We start from the raw sequence: 17,868 nt of genomic DNA, 5'->3' as shown, positions 1-17,868 counted from the left end.
ATTTAAATGGGCATAATGCTATTTTATTAACTGAACTCCACAAACAAACAAAAACAAAATACCCACACCCTTTTAGGAAAACGTATTAAACAACTTTTATTGTTCACATTAACAAAGTTGGAATAAACATCTTGGATCATAAAGCAATCCTTCCCATGATGCCACATGCAGATTTATCTTTTGAGATGCATGTGATTCACAAGGGTGAACTTTAAAAAAACATGCATAAAATATGCTTTCCCTTTTCACAGTTGACTCAACTGCATTTTGAAATTATCTAGGAAGTATTTATTAATCTTAATCAGTTTCTTACAACCACTGTAACAGATGTCTTCTTGCTGTCAAAAACTGAATTGTCATGAAGGACAACTGGGAATAAAAAGTGCAACTTCACTATTGTTACATTTGAAAGGAATAACTTCATGGAAATCATGAAACTAGTTTAAGAAAGAAATAGGGTGATCCTTGTGTGTCCCTTCCAATTCACTATATTCTATGACTATGAAAACTAAAAACTTGCATTCTGTAACAAACAGTTAAAAAGCTCAGTGTTTGCAAATTTACTAGTACATAGCATATCTAATTAACTGTTATTTACAATGAATGCTTGTCCTCGATATAATTATTTCAACTCCAGCACATACCTTCTGACCTCCTGCAGATTCTGCACTGTGATGCTCCTTAAGTTTTTGTTCCTGTTCCATTATGTCTTTCAAATGTTCATTTACCTACAGACAAAAAAGCTTATTCCATGGTCCGAGAAACAAGTTGTGGAAATTGCAAGTTTTCTTAAGGTCTTTAAATCACTATGCTAAGTTTGCTGAAAAGATTTAACAGATATGTCTGATTCCATAGCTGTGAAATGTAACCTGCAAATGTCAACATTTCAGCTGCAGTCTAGGTCACTTATGTTTAGCTTTATGCTGTATTAACAACTATGCCCTTTATTATGCTTAATTGCATTTGATTAAGAATGTATTGCTGTCATTTGATTTGATTATGTGGTGAAGATAAACAATCTCAAGCAATATGTGTTCAAACATAAACAGAACACTTTGCTTTTAAATCATGATAAATTACAGAATAAGAAATTAGTTCTTTTGACATAGCCAACCAGAGACACTCAACCAGCCAACACGCTATCGCAACATGACAGCAACTGTTAACCTGCCATATGCAAGTTATATTATTCTATTTAATTTCGACTTCTCATTTATCTAGTTCACATAACTAGTTGAACTGATTTCTGCAAACTTCTCTTTCTGTTATCCACAAACAGCAAATGAAAAACAGTCCCTGTCAGATACACCTATGTATATACATATCTCTATCCACTCATCTCTAATACAATCCTACAGACTACAAATAAAATCATGGATTGCTTTTCCATTGTTCATACCTTGTTTATCCAGAACATGACAGCATCCTCTATGTCATAAGGTAGATCTGTAGCTTGGAAAAAGGATGAATACTGCTGAGTGCATGCAATCACTTTCTCAACGCTGACCATCTCGACAGTATAAGCCATCATAAGAGTATCGATCATAGCCAAATGAGCACTCTACAAAGAGAAATAGTAATGCCTAATTATTATGCACATTGAAATTCCATTTTCTTACGTACTGTTTGCTAACATAGCCAGATGCATACAGGGACCAAAACTGTAAATGTTATAAGTTTTCTGTCTGGTTTTCAGTTTTTGAATCAAAACCAAACAATGAACCAAAAAGAAACATGCACAACAGATTTGAGAAAGCAAGACAAAGCAAAAAACAAAACGCTCACCATAAATTAAAGTAACTCGTGCAATAAAACTAACATCAAAAGTAAAGAAACACAAATGGAAAGAAAAAAAACAATTTTCATGATATAAACATTACATCAACTTGATGTTTCAACAAAGCCTAAGAAGTCTTCTGAAATCTCCTTAGTGAAAATAATCCCCCTGGCCTGATCAATGTTACTTTACTGGAAATAAAAACAGACTGGCTGGAAAGTAACCTTCAATCAATTATCATTATATTGCTGCATAAGTGCAAGTTCACATGTTTTTCAAATCATAATCCAGGAAGAAGACACAATTACATTAACATAACTAAAAAGCAATGTGATAGAAAACAACTATTTTTCTTCTACCAAACTCATTCTCTAACATAGATGTAGCTAAACACACACCAAACACACCACTATGTTTAAAATAGGCACATACTGATAAATAAAACATGGCTTCTGTTAACACAGATGTCTCCATATACTGAAAGACCATGTCTATTTCATAGTTTGTAAAAAAAATTTAAGTAAATAAGCAACCAGGATTTTCATTAGATTCTCATGACCAAATAAGAAAACAATGCCAGTTTGTAGAGGCAGCGCTTAAGAGATTTGCATCTGCTTCACAACATGCTTTCTAAGTGTTAAGGAACAACATTTCCCCTAAACCAAAATGATTTCCCAAGACAGTATTTCTGAACATGCTGCTTTTAAACACATCTCTCGTTGAAAACAAAGACCCCAAACACTTGTTAATACTGACCAGCTCTGTTCAATTCTATTAAAAAATATGCACATAAACATTTCACAGGATAGCTTCTACAGCCATGGCAACAGCAGCAAACCCCATGAGTCAGGCAGCAATATGTTCTCCTCACTGCAGTTGAGGCAGTGGACACATTTATTCCAAAATTCCCAGCGGGAAAAAGATGAACAGATTCAGGTTTCTTGCTGCCCTTATTGTGAAGAATGTTATGGTGCTGCCCTTAGAATCAAACAGCAATAAGTAAATACCATTTTTTTTATGCAGCTAAGCTGCTTTCTTTGACAAAAAAAAGGCAGATTATTCCTTAGATACTAACTACGTATTTTCATGAAACTGTTCCTGATAGCAAACCTTCCTGGCAACAGTCAGTGCTCTTACACCTTACACCCAGGAGCCTCCCTGCCTGCCACAGTGTGGGTGCTGCCCGCACAGCAGCGTGCTGGCTGGCAACCAGCGCTCCTCCTGCCCAGCACCTGCACAGCTGACTGACTGCAGGGCTCTGCCCCAGCACTGACACAGCCTCCAAGGCGCTGCTGGAGCTGTGATTTGGACATATCTATGTCTTATACACATATCTATTAGTGGGTGTGCATTATCTATTAACGGAACAACCAGTCATCCACAAGGTTTTTTTTTTTTTTTTTTTTTTTCATCATCTCTCTTTCAGCATCAGCTGCCCGCTGCTGCTTTGCAAACCAAAAACACATCAGCAAAAAGGTCTCAGGTCTTCACAGGCACACGTGTTACAAGATAGAGATCCATACCGAAGTCATCCCGTATTCAAGCATCACAAAGCATTGGTGCCTGTCTCTTCCTACAAGAAGCTAATGCCAGCCCACACAACCTCTCTCCTCAGCCACCTTCCCCAGAAACTTTAGCAGCTACCTCAGGAGATGCACAGATCAGATTCCCCAAAGACAAAGCCAGTTTCTCAGCTGAACAGTCTTCACATTTGTCCAGGAAGGAAGAGGATGTTAAGTCAGTTCACAAACACAGCCATACCACTTGCTTCACTGCAGATTTAGAAGCTGAAGACGACTTGCTTCTCAGCCTCCAGTACCTGTGGTAACAAATGGCAAGGACACCCTGGCCTGTTCCTTAACACATTACAGCTTCTCTGCTAAGGACAATACACAATTCACATCGATGTGGAACAGAAGGCTTTAAAGATCTACACCCAAGGTGCTGAGAGTCTTTCATTTGGATGCATGCTCACACTTTCTCACTTGAAAAGAAGACCATTGACTGGTTCAGAGCCCAAGCTAGCTCCACAGATAAGAACTTGAGCCTAACAGTATAAACATGCTCTTCGATATACTCCAAAGCTGTGGGAAGGTCAAAGACTTGTTCCAACACATACTTTAAGTCCAAGATACAGAGCAGACCAGGTTGCCCTTTCTGTTGGAATGTTATTAAGATACTGAAGTTAACTGAGCAGCCTGGTTCAGAGACTTCAGAATTAGGTGATGAAGAAGCATCTAAAAAATACAAACAGCTTAGTACTGCAGCAAACTTAACCCTCATTATGGAAAGTATTGATACATGTAGAAACAAACTGGTAAACAGACTATTCACATATTAGTAAAAGCCAGTACCTACAGTACCTATAATAACAGAAAATTGCTGAGAACACGATTTGAATAAAGTAAACTTATTACACTGTGCTATACAACTCAAATTGACAAAAAAGAAGTAGTGCCCTTCACTCCACTACAGAGTTGACAGAAGATCTACTACTTAATTGAAGTCACATCTTAAAAATGAAATCCATGTATTACACTCACACATTAACACATTTTACACAGTTTCAGCATTTTATTAAGTGTCTGATTGGAAAGAAAAGCAATGTAGCAGAGTTCAAAAAGTATCACTCTGTATTCAATTGGCTTCTGCCTACCAATATTCTCAATACATTACAAATGCATTAAGAAAATATAATTAATTACAGTTAGCTAGCCAAATCGCATATTTTCAGTGTTTCCAGCAAATAATTTAAAAACTGCAAACTACTTGTGCAAACAGATGCAGCAATGAAAAGATGACCCTTGCCAACAGTCTGTTACTATCAAAACAAGGTTGAATCAACCTTCTGCACACTGATGGGATCCATGTCAGCTCTGTTTTAAATAAGCTACCACATAAAGGTATCTTCAAAGTCTCAGAAGTCCCATCAATTTATTTTTCTTATAACTCATAGAAGACATTCAAAGGGGAATATTAAAATAATAATGAAAAGAAAAAAATTGGTCAACTTGAAACTATAATCCCAAGAAACAACTCACAGATTTGCTATTTTTGCCAATTTTATTTTCAGATCATTCCTGATCGAAATTACCAGTTACGGATTTTTTTTTCCCCAGGGAACTGAAAGCAATCAAATCGCATGTAACTTACATCTAAAATAATTGTACAAAAAGAATTAATTCCACACACAGTTCCACTGTTTTTTCTCCCCCCTTATCTGAGAAAAAGTCATGCAAGCTACATTCTTTTCCATCTTCTAATTCATTATGCTAAACAAAAAAAAACTAAACTAAAAACTGTGTTACACAAACAGTACCCCATTGTTTAAAACACAAGGTTTATCTGCATAACTGTTGAAGTCCTGGAAAAAAAAGTTTGAATAGTAATTAAGTTCCCAAGAGAAGCCTTCTCCTTCTTTGATCATTTCACTACAATGATGCAAAGTAGTGAGATCTTACATGGCACACTATTATGCATTAAAAAAATGCTCCATTTTGAAGTGTATTTTTTTTTTCTTTTTCAAGACAAACACAGTTTTGTTTTTCTCAGCTACACCCTGCACAGAACACAGGAGTCTTAACTCAATCATCCCATACAATTACTGGTTATTTTTTGCTGCTTTAATGCAGGTTCCACAGCTTTCTTTTCCACACTGATTAGTTCAGTAAGAAGCTTACTGAACTACAGAATTATCCTGAAGCATCACTGCTAATGCTTTCTTCTGTTTCATCTTTGATTATTTGGTTCACTCCACCTCCTATCAGGAACTGCCAACAACTTCATAAAAAATGTACTATGCATAAGGTATATATATTGTACATACACATATACTCATGGGCAAATACTGCATATTATATCTGGTATTATTACATACTACTAAGCATAGTTATGTATTCCACTAAAAGATGAAAGCAAGGAGGTTTCTTCTGACCTGATTCCTTAGGAAATCATAGCTAAAACAATTTCCCAGTATGGTACTAGAAAAAAGGGAGAAAAAAGAACAAGAAAGAAGGTAAAAAATATAATTGTTAACCTCATGTTTATAAAGCAAAACTAAGCATGCCAAACAAAAATCCTAAGTCTGTCCTTATTTTATTTTTCTTTCTATTGAAAACACTCCCCTAGTCTCACTATACTTTGAGAGACTAGATTTGGACAGGATATCGTTTCTGTAAACAGGAATACGTATTTCTGTTCTCATGGAAGTTGGTTGTGTCTCAAGAATCCTCTGAGAAAAATTTTGTGAAGGGATTTGGTCATGTTTAGGAAAAGAAACCTTTAAGTTGTACTTCGCACTTGTAAAATAAACATATATATCTATCTAGATTCCCTAAAGATTTTACCCACACTGGATTTGGCACTTGAACAAAGAATGGAAGAGATCAGATCTCTAAAATCAGCTGGGAGAATGTTTGTGCCTTTTTTTTTTTTTTTTTTTTTTTTTTTTTTAACACTGATTGCTACACCAGTACCCAATGGTGTCTACTTACCGAAAACAGGTTTCAGATGCAGGTACTCATCAAAATACAGCATAGAACAAATTTGCTTCCCAGCATTCACATGCAGCATCCGCACCACTGGTGACAGCTACTTCAGCAGTCAACAGTAACAAACAGAGTAAATTCCACAGACTTGTATGCAACATCTTCAGGTAATGTTTCATGAAGGACTAAGATTACAAATAGGTTCACTGTTTTCTGTATTCCTAAAAGCAGTTATCTGATAATGCTAACTCTAAATAACATTTCTCAAGAAAACTGCAATTCTCATTACTGTTCTGCTAGCATGTCAGTTCTAAAATTAATGTTATGCCTCCTGTTATGATTACTACCAAAGATTCCTTGCTAATTAAGAGATAGCCAAGATAATTGGAAAGAAACAAAGCAAGGAAGAAAACAATAGCTAAGAGAGATCATCCCCATGGAAAACATCACTGAATTTCTAACTGCTCCAATATACGGACCATGCAGAATGAACACCACAGGACACATACTTAATGAGAAAAGACAATAATACCAGGTGGCTGGCAGACACAGTAAGAGACAGAATAGCGAGCAAATGTGGGATTAAACACAGGACAACAGCAGCAGCAAACAGTTGTGTTAAAAACACAGTGGTGATGTCCTCAAGCACCGCATTAACCCAGAGCTCTGAATTCTGTTTTCTTCAGCACTCAACGAACAAGGTTTGTGGTATCTTGAATTCCCAGGCACCTTTCCACAAAAGACCTTCACTTAAATAACACAAGTCTCAAATCAATCCACTACGCTTAATGAGTGAAACGCAAGCTTAAAATGTTTTGGTCAACAAAACAGAACAGTCAGAAGTATTCAGTTCTGGCATTTGACAAATTTTGGCCTTAATTCTTCTTTTGCCTCATGCAATACTCATCCCTAGCACAATTCCAAAATAACCCCAATTTTCTCGTTATTCTTGTCCTGCAAAGCGACAATCAAGTTGCATTACCTCACGGCACTTCCATGAAGCACTTACATCCTGCAAGATGCTTGGTTAGCAAGAACAGGTATTACAGTGTCACGTTAAACACGTCCTAACAGGTTCTACAAGGTAATGGTTTTTCTCCTTACTTATCATAACCCTCTATATTTGGTTAAATTTTTACATTTAGTAATTGGTTCCAAGAATATACAAAAACATTATTTGACTGACTATACACATTTGACATGGGAAATATTTCTAAAAATGGAATTATTAAGTATATAAACTTGCTGAGTTAAGCATTTTGGTAACACGCTCTTCTGCTTAAGGTTTCTTCATTATACTTCTCATGGAATTTAATGATTTCATCTATTGACTCAATCCAAATTAAATCCTTAGCAGATTCCAGCAGTCTTTTCAAATTACGTAACCAGGTAGGACTTGGCCCTTTGACCCCTCCACACCTCTTCATAGTGAAGAAAACCTACGCTATAAGCACTGGAATCATGAACCAGCAAATGACTGTTATTTTACTATTTTTATTTTGTCCTATTTTATATTTTTGTACTATTTAATAAATATACGTTCAGACATCAAGAGTACTCCAGCAATCAGCACTTGAGTGTCTTCACATCAAGCACTCATTTTTCAAACAAACCAAACAAAATTTGCAATTATATCAGTTAAACTAAAATGAGAAATTAATGCAGAATGACTGATAACTAGGCAAAATTATACATGTGTAGAAGAATAAATAGCACTAGCTTTAAATTTCCCTAACGCTTTTAAAAATGATCATTCAAAATTCTGCTAGATCACACTGTCAAATCCTTCCCAGAGCAACCAGAAACAAAAATCATGTAAACAATTTCTATTTTGTTGCATGTGTGCATTGTTTGCTTGTTCTTATGCTCTAGACATTTTGGTTTAAATGAAATGGTAGTAATACAAAATACCATCTGGACTTCTTGTTTCACAACAATCACCATCAATCTTCGCAGAATACAGGAGTTGGGAAAAAGGGAAACAGGACTGGCTCTGGTTGCAAACCAAGTACACCATATACAAATTAGTAGTTCCTTCTTCCTGACTCACTCATACCAGCATAGTAATGACATTGAAGGCAGTAGTTTAACTTCCCTGGCAACTCAGCAAAACACCTCCAGAGGTATTTGTCCACAGGGAGCACCCAAGCCTGTTCACCTCAGAACATCTGCTTCAGGAATATAGCCTTAGGAACACTGGAGAACTACCACTTCAGCACGGGGATGGAGGAGCAGTTGGGTGCTACAGAAAGTAGGGTGAAGAGTTCACGTTTGGGTGGTGTGCTACAAGTATGTAAGCCAGTAAGGGACAGAGAGAAAAGGCTGAGGTCCCAGAATCAACTTAGATGTATGGCTAGCATACTACTTCACGGAAATGTCAGTGCAGCCCTGTCTTCCACCATGCTTGACTTAGCCCAGCCACAGCACAGTGTGAGGTGCTGTGTGTTTCACTGATAACACCACCCACAGCTATCGTGGAATTCCAACACAGTTTTGAAACCTTGCAACCCAGACTTTTAATTAATTCATTGTGAACTGTTGATAGTAACTTTTTAAATTACAGTTCTTGTTACTCAGATAACTGATATAACATGCTTTCTGATCCATAGCATTTTGTTTTGCTTCTTCCTTAATATGAAACTTCCTTAATACGAAACTACTTTGCTACTCCCACTATCTCACAAAAGTCTAAGCACAGCCTGAATATCAAATACCCATCTGGTGTAAGTCACACCAATCTATTATATATACATAAATATATATATAAATATATATATATATACACCTATATATTATATATACCTAATTTATTAAGATCAGCAGCCTAAAGTAATACATGGGATGAAACTTTATGTAATTCTCAGCACTTAACATCTTTTTCTACTGCCCTGTGGTCTTGGGTTCTGACAAATGAAGTTCTAAAAACAAGCATGCAGGGTACTATTGAAAATAAGAGAAAAATCATGTTTTAATTGCACTGATGAATAATATGATGCACTGATTTGATCAATTACTATGTCTGACACAACAGATATTGAAAAGATGATTACACACTGCAGTTTAGGATGATAATCAGTTTGAGATAACGTGGGTCATAATCTGCAGTTTGCTGTAGCAGAACTGAAATAATATTTGAAAGGACACTTTGAATCATAGAAAAGCTTTAGTTGGAAGTGACTGCTGGCTGTCATTCAGACCAATGTCCTTTTCATAACAGTTCCAAATAGCTCATATTTCTCAGGGGCTTCAGCAGGTACATTATTGGTATCAATAGGGATGGAGAATCCACAAGCTCTTTGAGTAACCACTTAATGCCTTCCATCATCTCAAAGTTAGCTGGTTTCTTCTCAGTACAAAGTCCCAGCTTCGTGAAAAATAAGTGGTTCAATTAAAATGTACAGAAAGACTATGTAGCTCTTCTCCTTCAGCAAGAGAATACAAATCTGAATTCTCAATGTCATTATTTAAATTGGTGTTGTTTGTTTTCATTTATTTATTTATGGTAAATACACAACACTTGCTTCACTACAAAAGAAGAGGAAATTAGTTTTGGTTCCCTCATTTCTCAATACAAAAAAAAAAAGGACTCAATAGGGCCAAAGTCAGTGGAATTAAAATCCAGTATTGTTGCTAAAAAACAAACACTTGCAAGTCACCCAAAGCACAAACGAACTCTACAAGGTGCCACACTGCTGTCTTTTTTATAGTATAAATCAGCAACTTCTCTAATGCAAGCATAAGCAATGCACTCTCCAATGCAGCATAATTCAGCCCATCATAAAAAACCTAAGGTTTTATAAGACGACATGCGAAGTAGGAATACAAACAGGATGCTCTTTGAAAAGGGGGAAGCAAGCTCTAATCTGTGTGTGGAGACCAGTGTAACACATCCCTACATTTGTCCAAAAAGGATTTGTCATCTCCATTCTGTTTTTTTAACTTACACCTTTACACGCAATTTTTTAAATGTTTCATTTCCTAACATTATGGTGATACGGTTTCATATGCACAGTTCTGGAACTGTAATCTCGCAAGGTAAGATTTTAGCTTTTACATTCTACTCAGTTTCCTCAGGAAACACACCTCCCAACTGAAACTTGTGTGTGCAACTCTTGCCAAAATACAATAGCGGGAAAAAAAAAAAAACTTCAGTTACTGAGTGAAGACATTTAGGAAGAACTTTCAGTTATGAAGGATTTTCAAATGTTTTATTCTTTTGAAAAACACTCACCTTCATTTTTGAGGTGGCCATCCTTATTGGTTTAAATGTATATTTTTGCTGTTTACTGGGGATATGCACGGGCATCTTTAAGCACCTTAGACAAAAAGTCAATGTTGTGCTAACTGCCTTTGAAATGTAAGCATTCAAAAGCTTGGGAGAACCTCACTTCATGTCATACCACTGTATCTGTATAAAGCTGCTGCTGGAGAATCTAAGAACTGTTGCAGCAATTTCCGTATAGTTCACGTACAAAAACCTTCTTTTAGGTCAGGAACATAAGAATATTTCTTAGCATATCTTTCCTTATTGAAGGAGAATACTGATTAAATCAAAATATTACGTCTTGTCATTCCAGCATGCTGTCCTCAAAAAGAGAAAATACTAGCTTTGATTTTTATACAAAAACATAATAAGTAATCTTCCTGAATTTCATATGAACAGGTTCACCATAATTTCCTTGGTGTTTATTAAACATAAGGGCAGAGAAATAAGGTCATCATACCCATTACTGTAATGGTAATTACATTAAGAGCAATTATTTGTCCTCTTCCTCAAAGGATTGTAGAAATACCACATGTAGTCCATAGTACAGAATAGTAAAACATGAGAGAAACCGACCTTGTCAAAGATCTTCTTTTAAAATAACAGCTAAGGTTATAAAAAATTTCCCAGTCTCCTACTTGAATGAATTCTATCAGCAGCATTAAAGAAATTAAAACAGACACAGAAAATCACACTGATCACAAGAAACCTGCTTCCCATAGCTGTTACTGTAGTAAAGACTCACAGGTATCAAGCTGCTGACTAATAGCATTACTAAATTAGACAGCTGAACAACATTTTTTCATCCAGCAATTAAGGGGTTGTGACAGGCCAGCTGTAACAGTGGCTGCTAAGCAAGGAAATGGTGCACAGTTGAAGTTAAAGCATATGTGGGGAAGGTGTACAGGGCTGTTTAGATAAATGTATCCAAAAGCCTTTCCACCTGTTAGGTTAATCCAGACTTTAAACTCACAAACTTTCTGAAGATTGATCTTGGATAGCCTCTAACATCCTACAGACATATGCTTCTGTTGTCAAGAATCTCTCCACTTGGGAAATGATGTGGAATTTAAGCTGTGTATTAGTAAGGTGATTGCATGTTTCTCTGCTTGTCACAAAAATAGGTAGTTCAATGAAAAAGTAACTAAAGCTTTTCTTCTTAGAAGTTAATTTAGCAAAGGCATGAAAAAATAAGTAGAACACTCTCCTCAGGAAGTTTATTTTCTTCCTGGTAAGGCTTTTTAAAACCAAAAAGGATAATTAGTTTGGGATTCCCACACAAAACTCTAGAATGCTTTTTTCTCCAAAGAAAAAGGACAGAAGTCCACTACAAACCATACAGTATTCCTCAGTTAATCGGTAACCAAGATGCCTGATCTCATACATCACAATTATTTGTTTGTAACGTGATATTTTTTAGGGCATGAAGAAGAATTAGAGAAGTCTCTCCTCCACCTCCATCAGCTAATGGAATAATTGGTGATTCATGTGTCTATTAAAACAGTAAAACTTATATCACATTCCTATTCCTCATGTCTTTTCAGCTCATAAAGTTATTCTAGGAGGCACTGCACAATTAGTACCTCTCAAAATGATGAAGTTGGTTGCAGTAATGACATGTTCACATGGTAGTAGACAACTACTTCCGCTCCAAAACATCACTTCTCCTTTTGTCCCCAGCCAAGGCAAGCTGAGTAAGAGACTGGGACACACATGAAGCAAAACAAAGAAAACAGCTGAACAGAAGAACAAAATACAGAAACCATGAAAAATGGTAAACCCTACACCTTCATTTGCAAAATAGTATTTTTCAGTGACTTAAGATATCTATTACTGGAATGCAAGTATGCATTGGCTGCACTTCCAAGAATAGCAGTACTTACCAGTAACATTATTGGAAACCTCTGCTAAAAGCACAAGAGATGTCAGAGCACATACCATCCAGAAACCATAGAAGTGCTTCATGTGATGGTAAATTCTTGGCTTCAGCAAAATGAATGATCCCATGCTTCAACAGCATAAACTGATGCCTCACCTCAGCTATTAAATCACATTTTTTAAGTGGGAAAAAGAGAACAGGGAAGAAGAGAGGGAAGTGGCAGTACACCATACTGCAGTGGAGAGACCAGTGTAGGCCTACTGCAGAAAACAAGTACAAGAGTTGGGAGTTTAAAAGGATGTGACTTCAGGCAAGAGTCAGGCAACTCAATGAGCTACACTGGTTTGTCGGGGCAACATGGCACAGTCACACAACAAAGTCTTCTCTGGTTTGGGAGAACTCAACAATTTTATTTGGAAAGGGTGGATAACAAGGTGCGGTAAATAATCAGACCGCTGAGGAATGACATGAAAGATAGGCCAAAAACTCTGGAGAGATACTGCTATAAGAACCTCACTGATGTTTTTTTTTTTGTGCTTTTTTTTTTTTTTTTTTTAATGGGACTAAATAAAAACAACATAGGAATCTCTTTTTCCTTTATTGCTCTTAATTTCTGACTGCCTTACTGTGCTCTGTACTTTTAGTCTGCTTGTGTTCTCTTTTCCTAACCTCCTCAATTAAGCTGTAAACTGGCATCAGTTCTTTCTTTACAAATATTCATATCCTATAACCCCTAAATGGAAAGATGTGACTACTGGAAGTTTGTCTGATTTACTCATGAGGTACATTATTGAAAATTTTGGAAAAAAGACAATAGCTTAAATTACCGTACATTAGAATAAAAGGCAATAACTGCAACTTTTATTACCTGAGTACCCAAAGGAAAACTCCATTAAACCTAGAAAGCTGACTATCTGCACAGGGAGGTCCAAACCTGAAAGTCAGTACTGCGATAGTACAACATGATATGGACACCATTACAAAGTGATATATAATTCTCAATCAAGAGGAAATATCACAGTACATTTCTTAGTCACAGTTAACAGGCAATACACATGACTATCATGTAGTCTATTTGATCATTCAAAACATACAATAAAATATAAATCAGTAAACAATTATGTTAAAGAAAGTTCTTACAATACTTGCACATTATAGATGCCTGAACATTTAGCAGACTCAAGCAATACTTAAAGATGAAATTCTCTGAAAACCTCTGATGTGCTAAACAAATAACCCACCCGGGAGTTACAGTTATTCAGTGAACAGAAGGCACAAAGGCCTGCTATTCTAATCAAATACTGGCTTAGACAAACTTAAGTTGTGACCATCCTCTCTTACTATTTGACTTACAATATTGCTGGCAGTACAACAAGACAAAGTCCTGAAGACATTTCAATGCCAGATTTGTCAAAAAAAAAAAACAAATTCCTCGTTCTGTAGATCCTGTATTTTGCTGAATATCAAGTGAAATTGGAAAAAAAAAAAAAAAAAAAGACAACCACACACTCCTCTCCCTCTCCCATTTACAGAGGGCAGCAATCCAACACTTCTCAAAGAAAGGCATCCCACTGAGCTGTGCACCACAGAATTCATTTTCACCTTGTCTGTTCTCAAAGTCAATCTTTGTTTTCATATTTTATCACCGATTTCCATGCAGACTTAGTTGTACTGATACCAGTTACTAGCATTATACTATCAGTTCAATGCATGACTAGAAAACCATTAAAGAAATAGAAAAAAAATAAGTGCTTAACCATGTGATTTCCTTTAATATATTCCAACTTCCCTTTTTAATCACAAACCATTACTTTGTCCAAAAAACTATGATAACACGGCAAGCGATAACGCTATGCCTCGTCACCAGCAGACTTATCATGTATTACTTTAAACTGTAAAGCACCATCTACACAAATGTCAGTGTAAGAAGGACAGAGAAGGAGAGGTGGGAGTTGCATTGTAAGAGAAAATTATTTATCATCCTTTTGGAAAACATATTTCTGGCAACATGCATTATCACAACATGCCTACACACAGATCTGGACATCTCTACTTTATTGGGGTTGGTGCACATAGACACCTTTTCGATAACTTAACTAAGCACTTTCAACAAGCATCTCCAAGCACTCAACTCTACTTATCTTCTGGTAACAAAAAGGAGGAAAGAGACGTTACGTTGCTCTATGACAATAGAGCTTCGTGGATGGATGCATTCTACTCAGCAGTAACTTCTCTTCCCCTCCCACTCAGCCCTCATTCCAAATCCACCCAGTTCTCATCTTGAGCCATCTAATCTCTCCCATTTTTCCTCAAACCTGAATCCTGCTGGTCTTTTTTTGAGCTGTTCTCAATACGCTGACCAGGCTGACAGCTCATCAGAATTCAGTTATTTGGCAAGCATTTCAGTCTTCCTTTTGGCAGATGAGTAAATTTGATTCTCCTTCATCCAGTCTAACAGCTATTTCCAATACACTTGTAAAAACTTGTACAGGAAAGAATTGGTAAGATAACCAGGAGAATATAGATATGGGCTATCCAATAAATGGAACAATAGAGAGAAACAAAATATCATTTGACTTGAATTAAGTTTGCAAATTCAGATCATATTTTAAATTGTTTTGAAAGACAAGTTAGGAAAGATACTGAAGGAATACAAAGAATAAAAAAAAGACAGTAATGTACATCTTCAGAAAAACTTAAAGGTAAATGTAGTCAATGGTTACACCGGGAAAATGGCATTTTTCCAGATCAAATAATTTGCAAAGAAAATACAGAAAATTACAGTTCGGATAAGATAAAAAGGACAATACAATCAAAGAAATAGAAGTAATACATTTTCAAATATTAGGAAATCAGTCTTGCATGATTTGAACTTCAATTTATTCATAAAGATGCTAAGATAATAATTGTCCGATAATAGTTATTAACCAAGACCTTCATACAGGAAAAAAGGATGTAATTAGAATGAGAAACTGGTAATTTTTACTCCAGAGAATGTAATAGCATCAGCAGTCTTTTGTGCTGCTGTTTTACCTTCAGCCTTAAAAAGATGACTGGATGCTGGTAGTGTTGCCGATTGAGGAGATCAACTCAAGCGAGATGAATTCAAACAGTGGCCTGATTAACAAGACCTCTAGCTGGGCCACTCTGGAAGAGATTCCATATTTTAAAAAGAACTGCATATGCAAAAGAGACCCCCAGTAATTCCGTAGGTAGCCCTCCTTAAGTACATTCAATGTTAAGCTGGTGGAAATTATATTAGTAACAATGACATTTTATAGCTGAATTTTGTTAAGAAAGACAAAAGAGTTGAGAGGAGATGCACATTTAAATTAAGATGTTAAAGCATGGTCACCAATGTGTCTCAAAAGCATAACCTTATTTTCATATTGAGTGTTTTACTGATAGGCAAGTTTATTTATCAATGCACAGACAAGACATTAATCATGACTCCTCGATGAAGTTCAGGTACATAAAGCTATGCCTAAGGTAGCTCATTTAACTGAAGCACATAGCATCACTCATTTTAGTTCAATCAAGTATGTATTTATTCCTTCCATTTCTATCAGCTGTTCAATACTAGATTTCCCACAATTCATCTGCTGCACATGCTACTGCTTCCAGGGAACTTCTTCTTAAGTGGCTTGCACTGTCACTTATAGTTAATTCAGTTGGGTACAATGTGCAGCACTAATACATGATTAATTGCCACAGTGTGTGGTCCTAAAATATTTTCATCTAATAATTTCAGGGGAGCAGGGATGTAAATAATGTAATATGAAAGACAGATATATAAGCTGAACTTAGTCTGTCTTCTGCTAAGACCAGTAGTCTCTTGTACATTTTTGTCTCTTCTGAAGACTGTATTAATTATTAATAGCCTTTGGACTATCTGAAAGACTGCTAATTTCATGGATAAGCTACATCTTGAGTACATCTTGAGACTAGAGCAAATAACGCAACAAAAAAGTGTACAAGAGAACAAATCACAAAACAATTTAAGAGGATCTTTCTGCATATATTGTGTTATTCTTTCAGCAACAGCAAGAACACTGGGGACATTCCAAGAGAATAGAAACAAAAACAATGGAAGAATGTTTTTAGAAAGTCAGCAGACAACACAGATAATTACAAGGACACGTATCCCCCTGATCCCATGCAAAATCATTTCAAGGTCAAAAAGTAGCTTGATTTATTAAAATAAGTTAACACTAATTCAAAATGAATGAATGGAACGTAAGTACTTCAAAAACTCAGCTACAAACGTAACTGAAAAATGTAGGGTATCTGATGATGCTAATACATTCTCAGTAAAAACAATTTTTAATGCTAGCAACATGAAATAGTTTTATAATCTGATCAGCTAAACTGATAATTCAACTCTAAACCCTAAATGATGTATGAATACACAAACTTTGAAAAGAAACACCACAGGGTTGACTTATCGTACCATTCTTTACCATTTAGTTTTCTCAGCAATCTGAAATAAAGTCTTTTCAGTGATCAGATTTGAAGGGAATGCAAAATCAGTGGGAAAGATAACTGAGTAAGAGGACAGATCAAAGTAGTAAAGCAAGCAGGACAGGGAGAGCTGAGAAGAGAATCACGTAAGCCACAGTGAAATGGAAGACTCTGCTTTAGCTCAATAGAAAACAAAAAACCAATCAGTATTTATAATAAAGTTGCTTTCTTCTTTAATAAAAGCTTAAAGCTGCTTGAAAAAAAGAACTTAAAGTAATTGACAATACAGCTATATGTATGATAAGAGCATCATTGTGTTTAAGTCATTAAGATATCAAATCTTGTTAAAGCAAACAAGCAATTTCCCTCCCCTAGAACCAGTACAGGCCAATAACACCAAGCCATGTGTAGCCTGCAGCAGAAGTTCTCAGTCACTGGATGTTCTGGAAAAAAAATCAGACAAATTACCCCTCCATGCCCAGAGGCATATGGAAATATTCACTCTTTTTCCAAAAGTACGCAGTACTTTAGAGTTTTGTAGTGTATGTGTGCCCTGACTTAAAGAAAATACAATTTATGGTTCCAACTAAAGGCAGTAATTAAAAGCAAAGAAAAAACCCCAAAACACAGGAGACTACACCTGAGGACACCATAACACCTTCAAAGACACCAGAATTAGTTATTTATGGTAACAATTTTTGTTTATTACACTAAAACTGATAGCAAGTTCAGTAACTGAGCAGGACTTTCAGCATCAGTGTTTTCTGCTCTAGCAGTTCTTCATTAGAATCTGTACTTCCCTCTTCATCAATTCCATCACTGTCTTATGTTACTTTCTCATCACTGCACTATGAATTGTTTTCTCTTTCTTCCTATTGCGGAAAATACAACAACAAAAAAAAGGAGTTTGAAAACTCTCATTATTTGCAAGTATATATATATTAGATAAATTTCACTTTAAGTAATTTAGCAGTACAGAAGTTTTGAAGCTTCCTGTCAG

The 17,868-nt window shown here is 36.0% G+C and overlaps 1 protein-coding gene across 4 annotated transcripts in view; it reads right to left on the bottom strand.

Annotated features, from left to right (window-relative positions):
• Positions 1-17,868, bottom strand: part of CAMSAP2 (calmodulin regulated spectrin associated protein family member 2) — a 73,184-nt gene that overhangs the window by 34,166 nt on the left and 21,150 nt on the right. For all 4 annotated transcript variants that reach the window (XM_085232059.1, XM_085232060.1, XM_085232061.1 and 1 more), the window contains exons 3-4: positions 1,400-1,561; positions 645-728 (exon numbers count right to left, since the gene is read on the bottom strand). In XM_085232059.1, coding sequence (XP_085088185.1) covers positions 645-728; positions 1,400-1,561 — 246 coding nt within the window. The remainder of the gene's footprint in view (positions 1-644; positions 729-1,399; positions 1,562-17,868) is intronic.

Source organism: Meleagris gallopavo, chromosome 10 (assembly GCF_905368555.1).
Source record: "Meleagris gallopavo chromosome 10, MGAL_WU_HG_1.1, whole genome shotgun sequence".
Taxonomy (NCBI): Eukaryota; Metazoa; Chordata; class Aves; order Galliformes; family Phasianidae; genus Meleagris; species Meleagris gallopavo.
The sequence above is the reverse complement of the archived record's forward strand: the minus strand, read 5'-3'. Positions and strand labels throughout refer to the sequence as shown.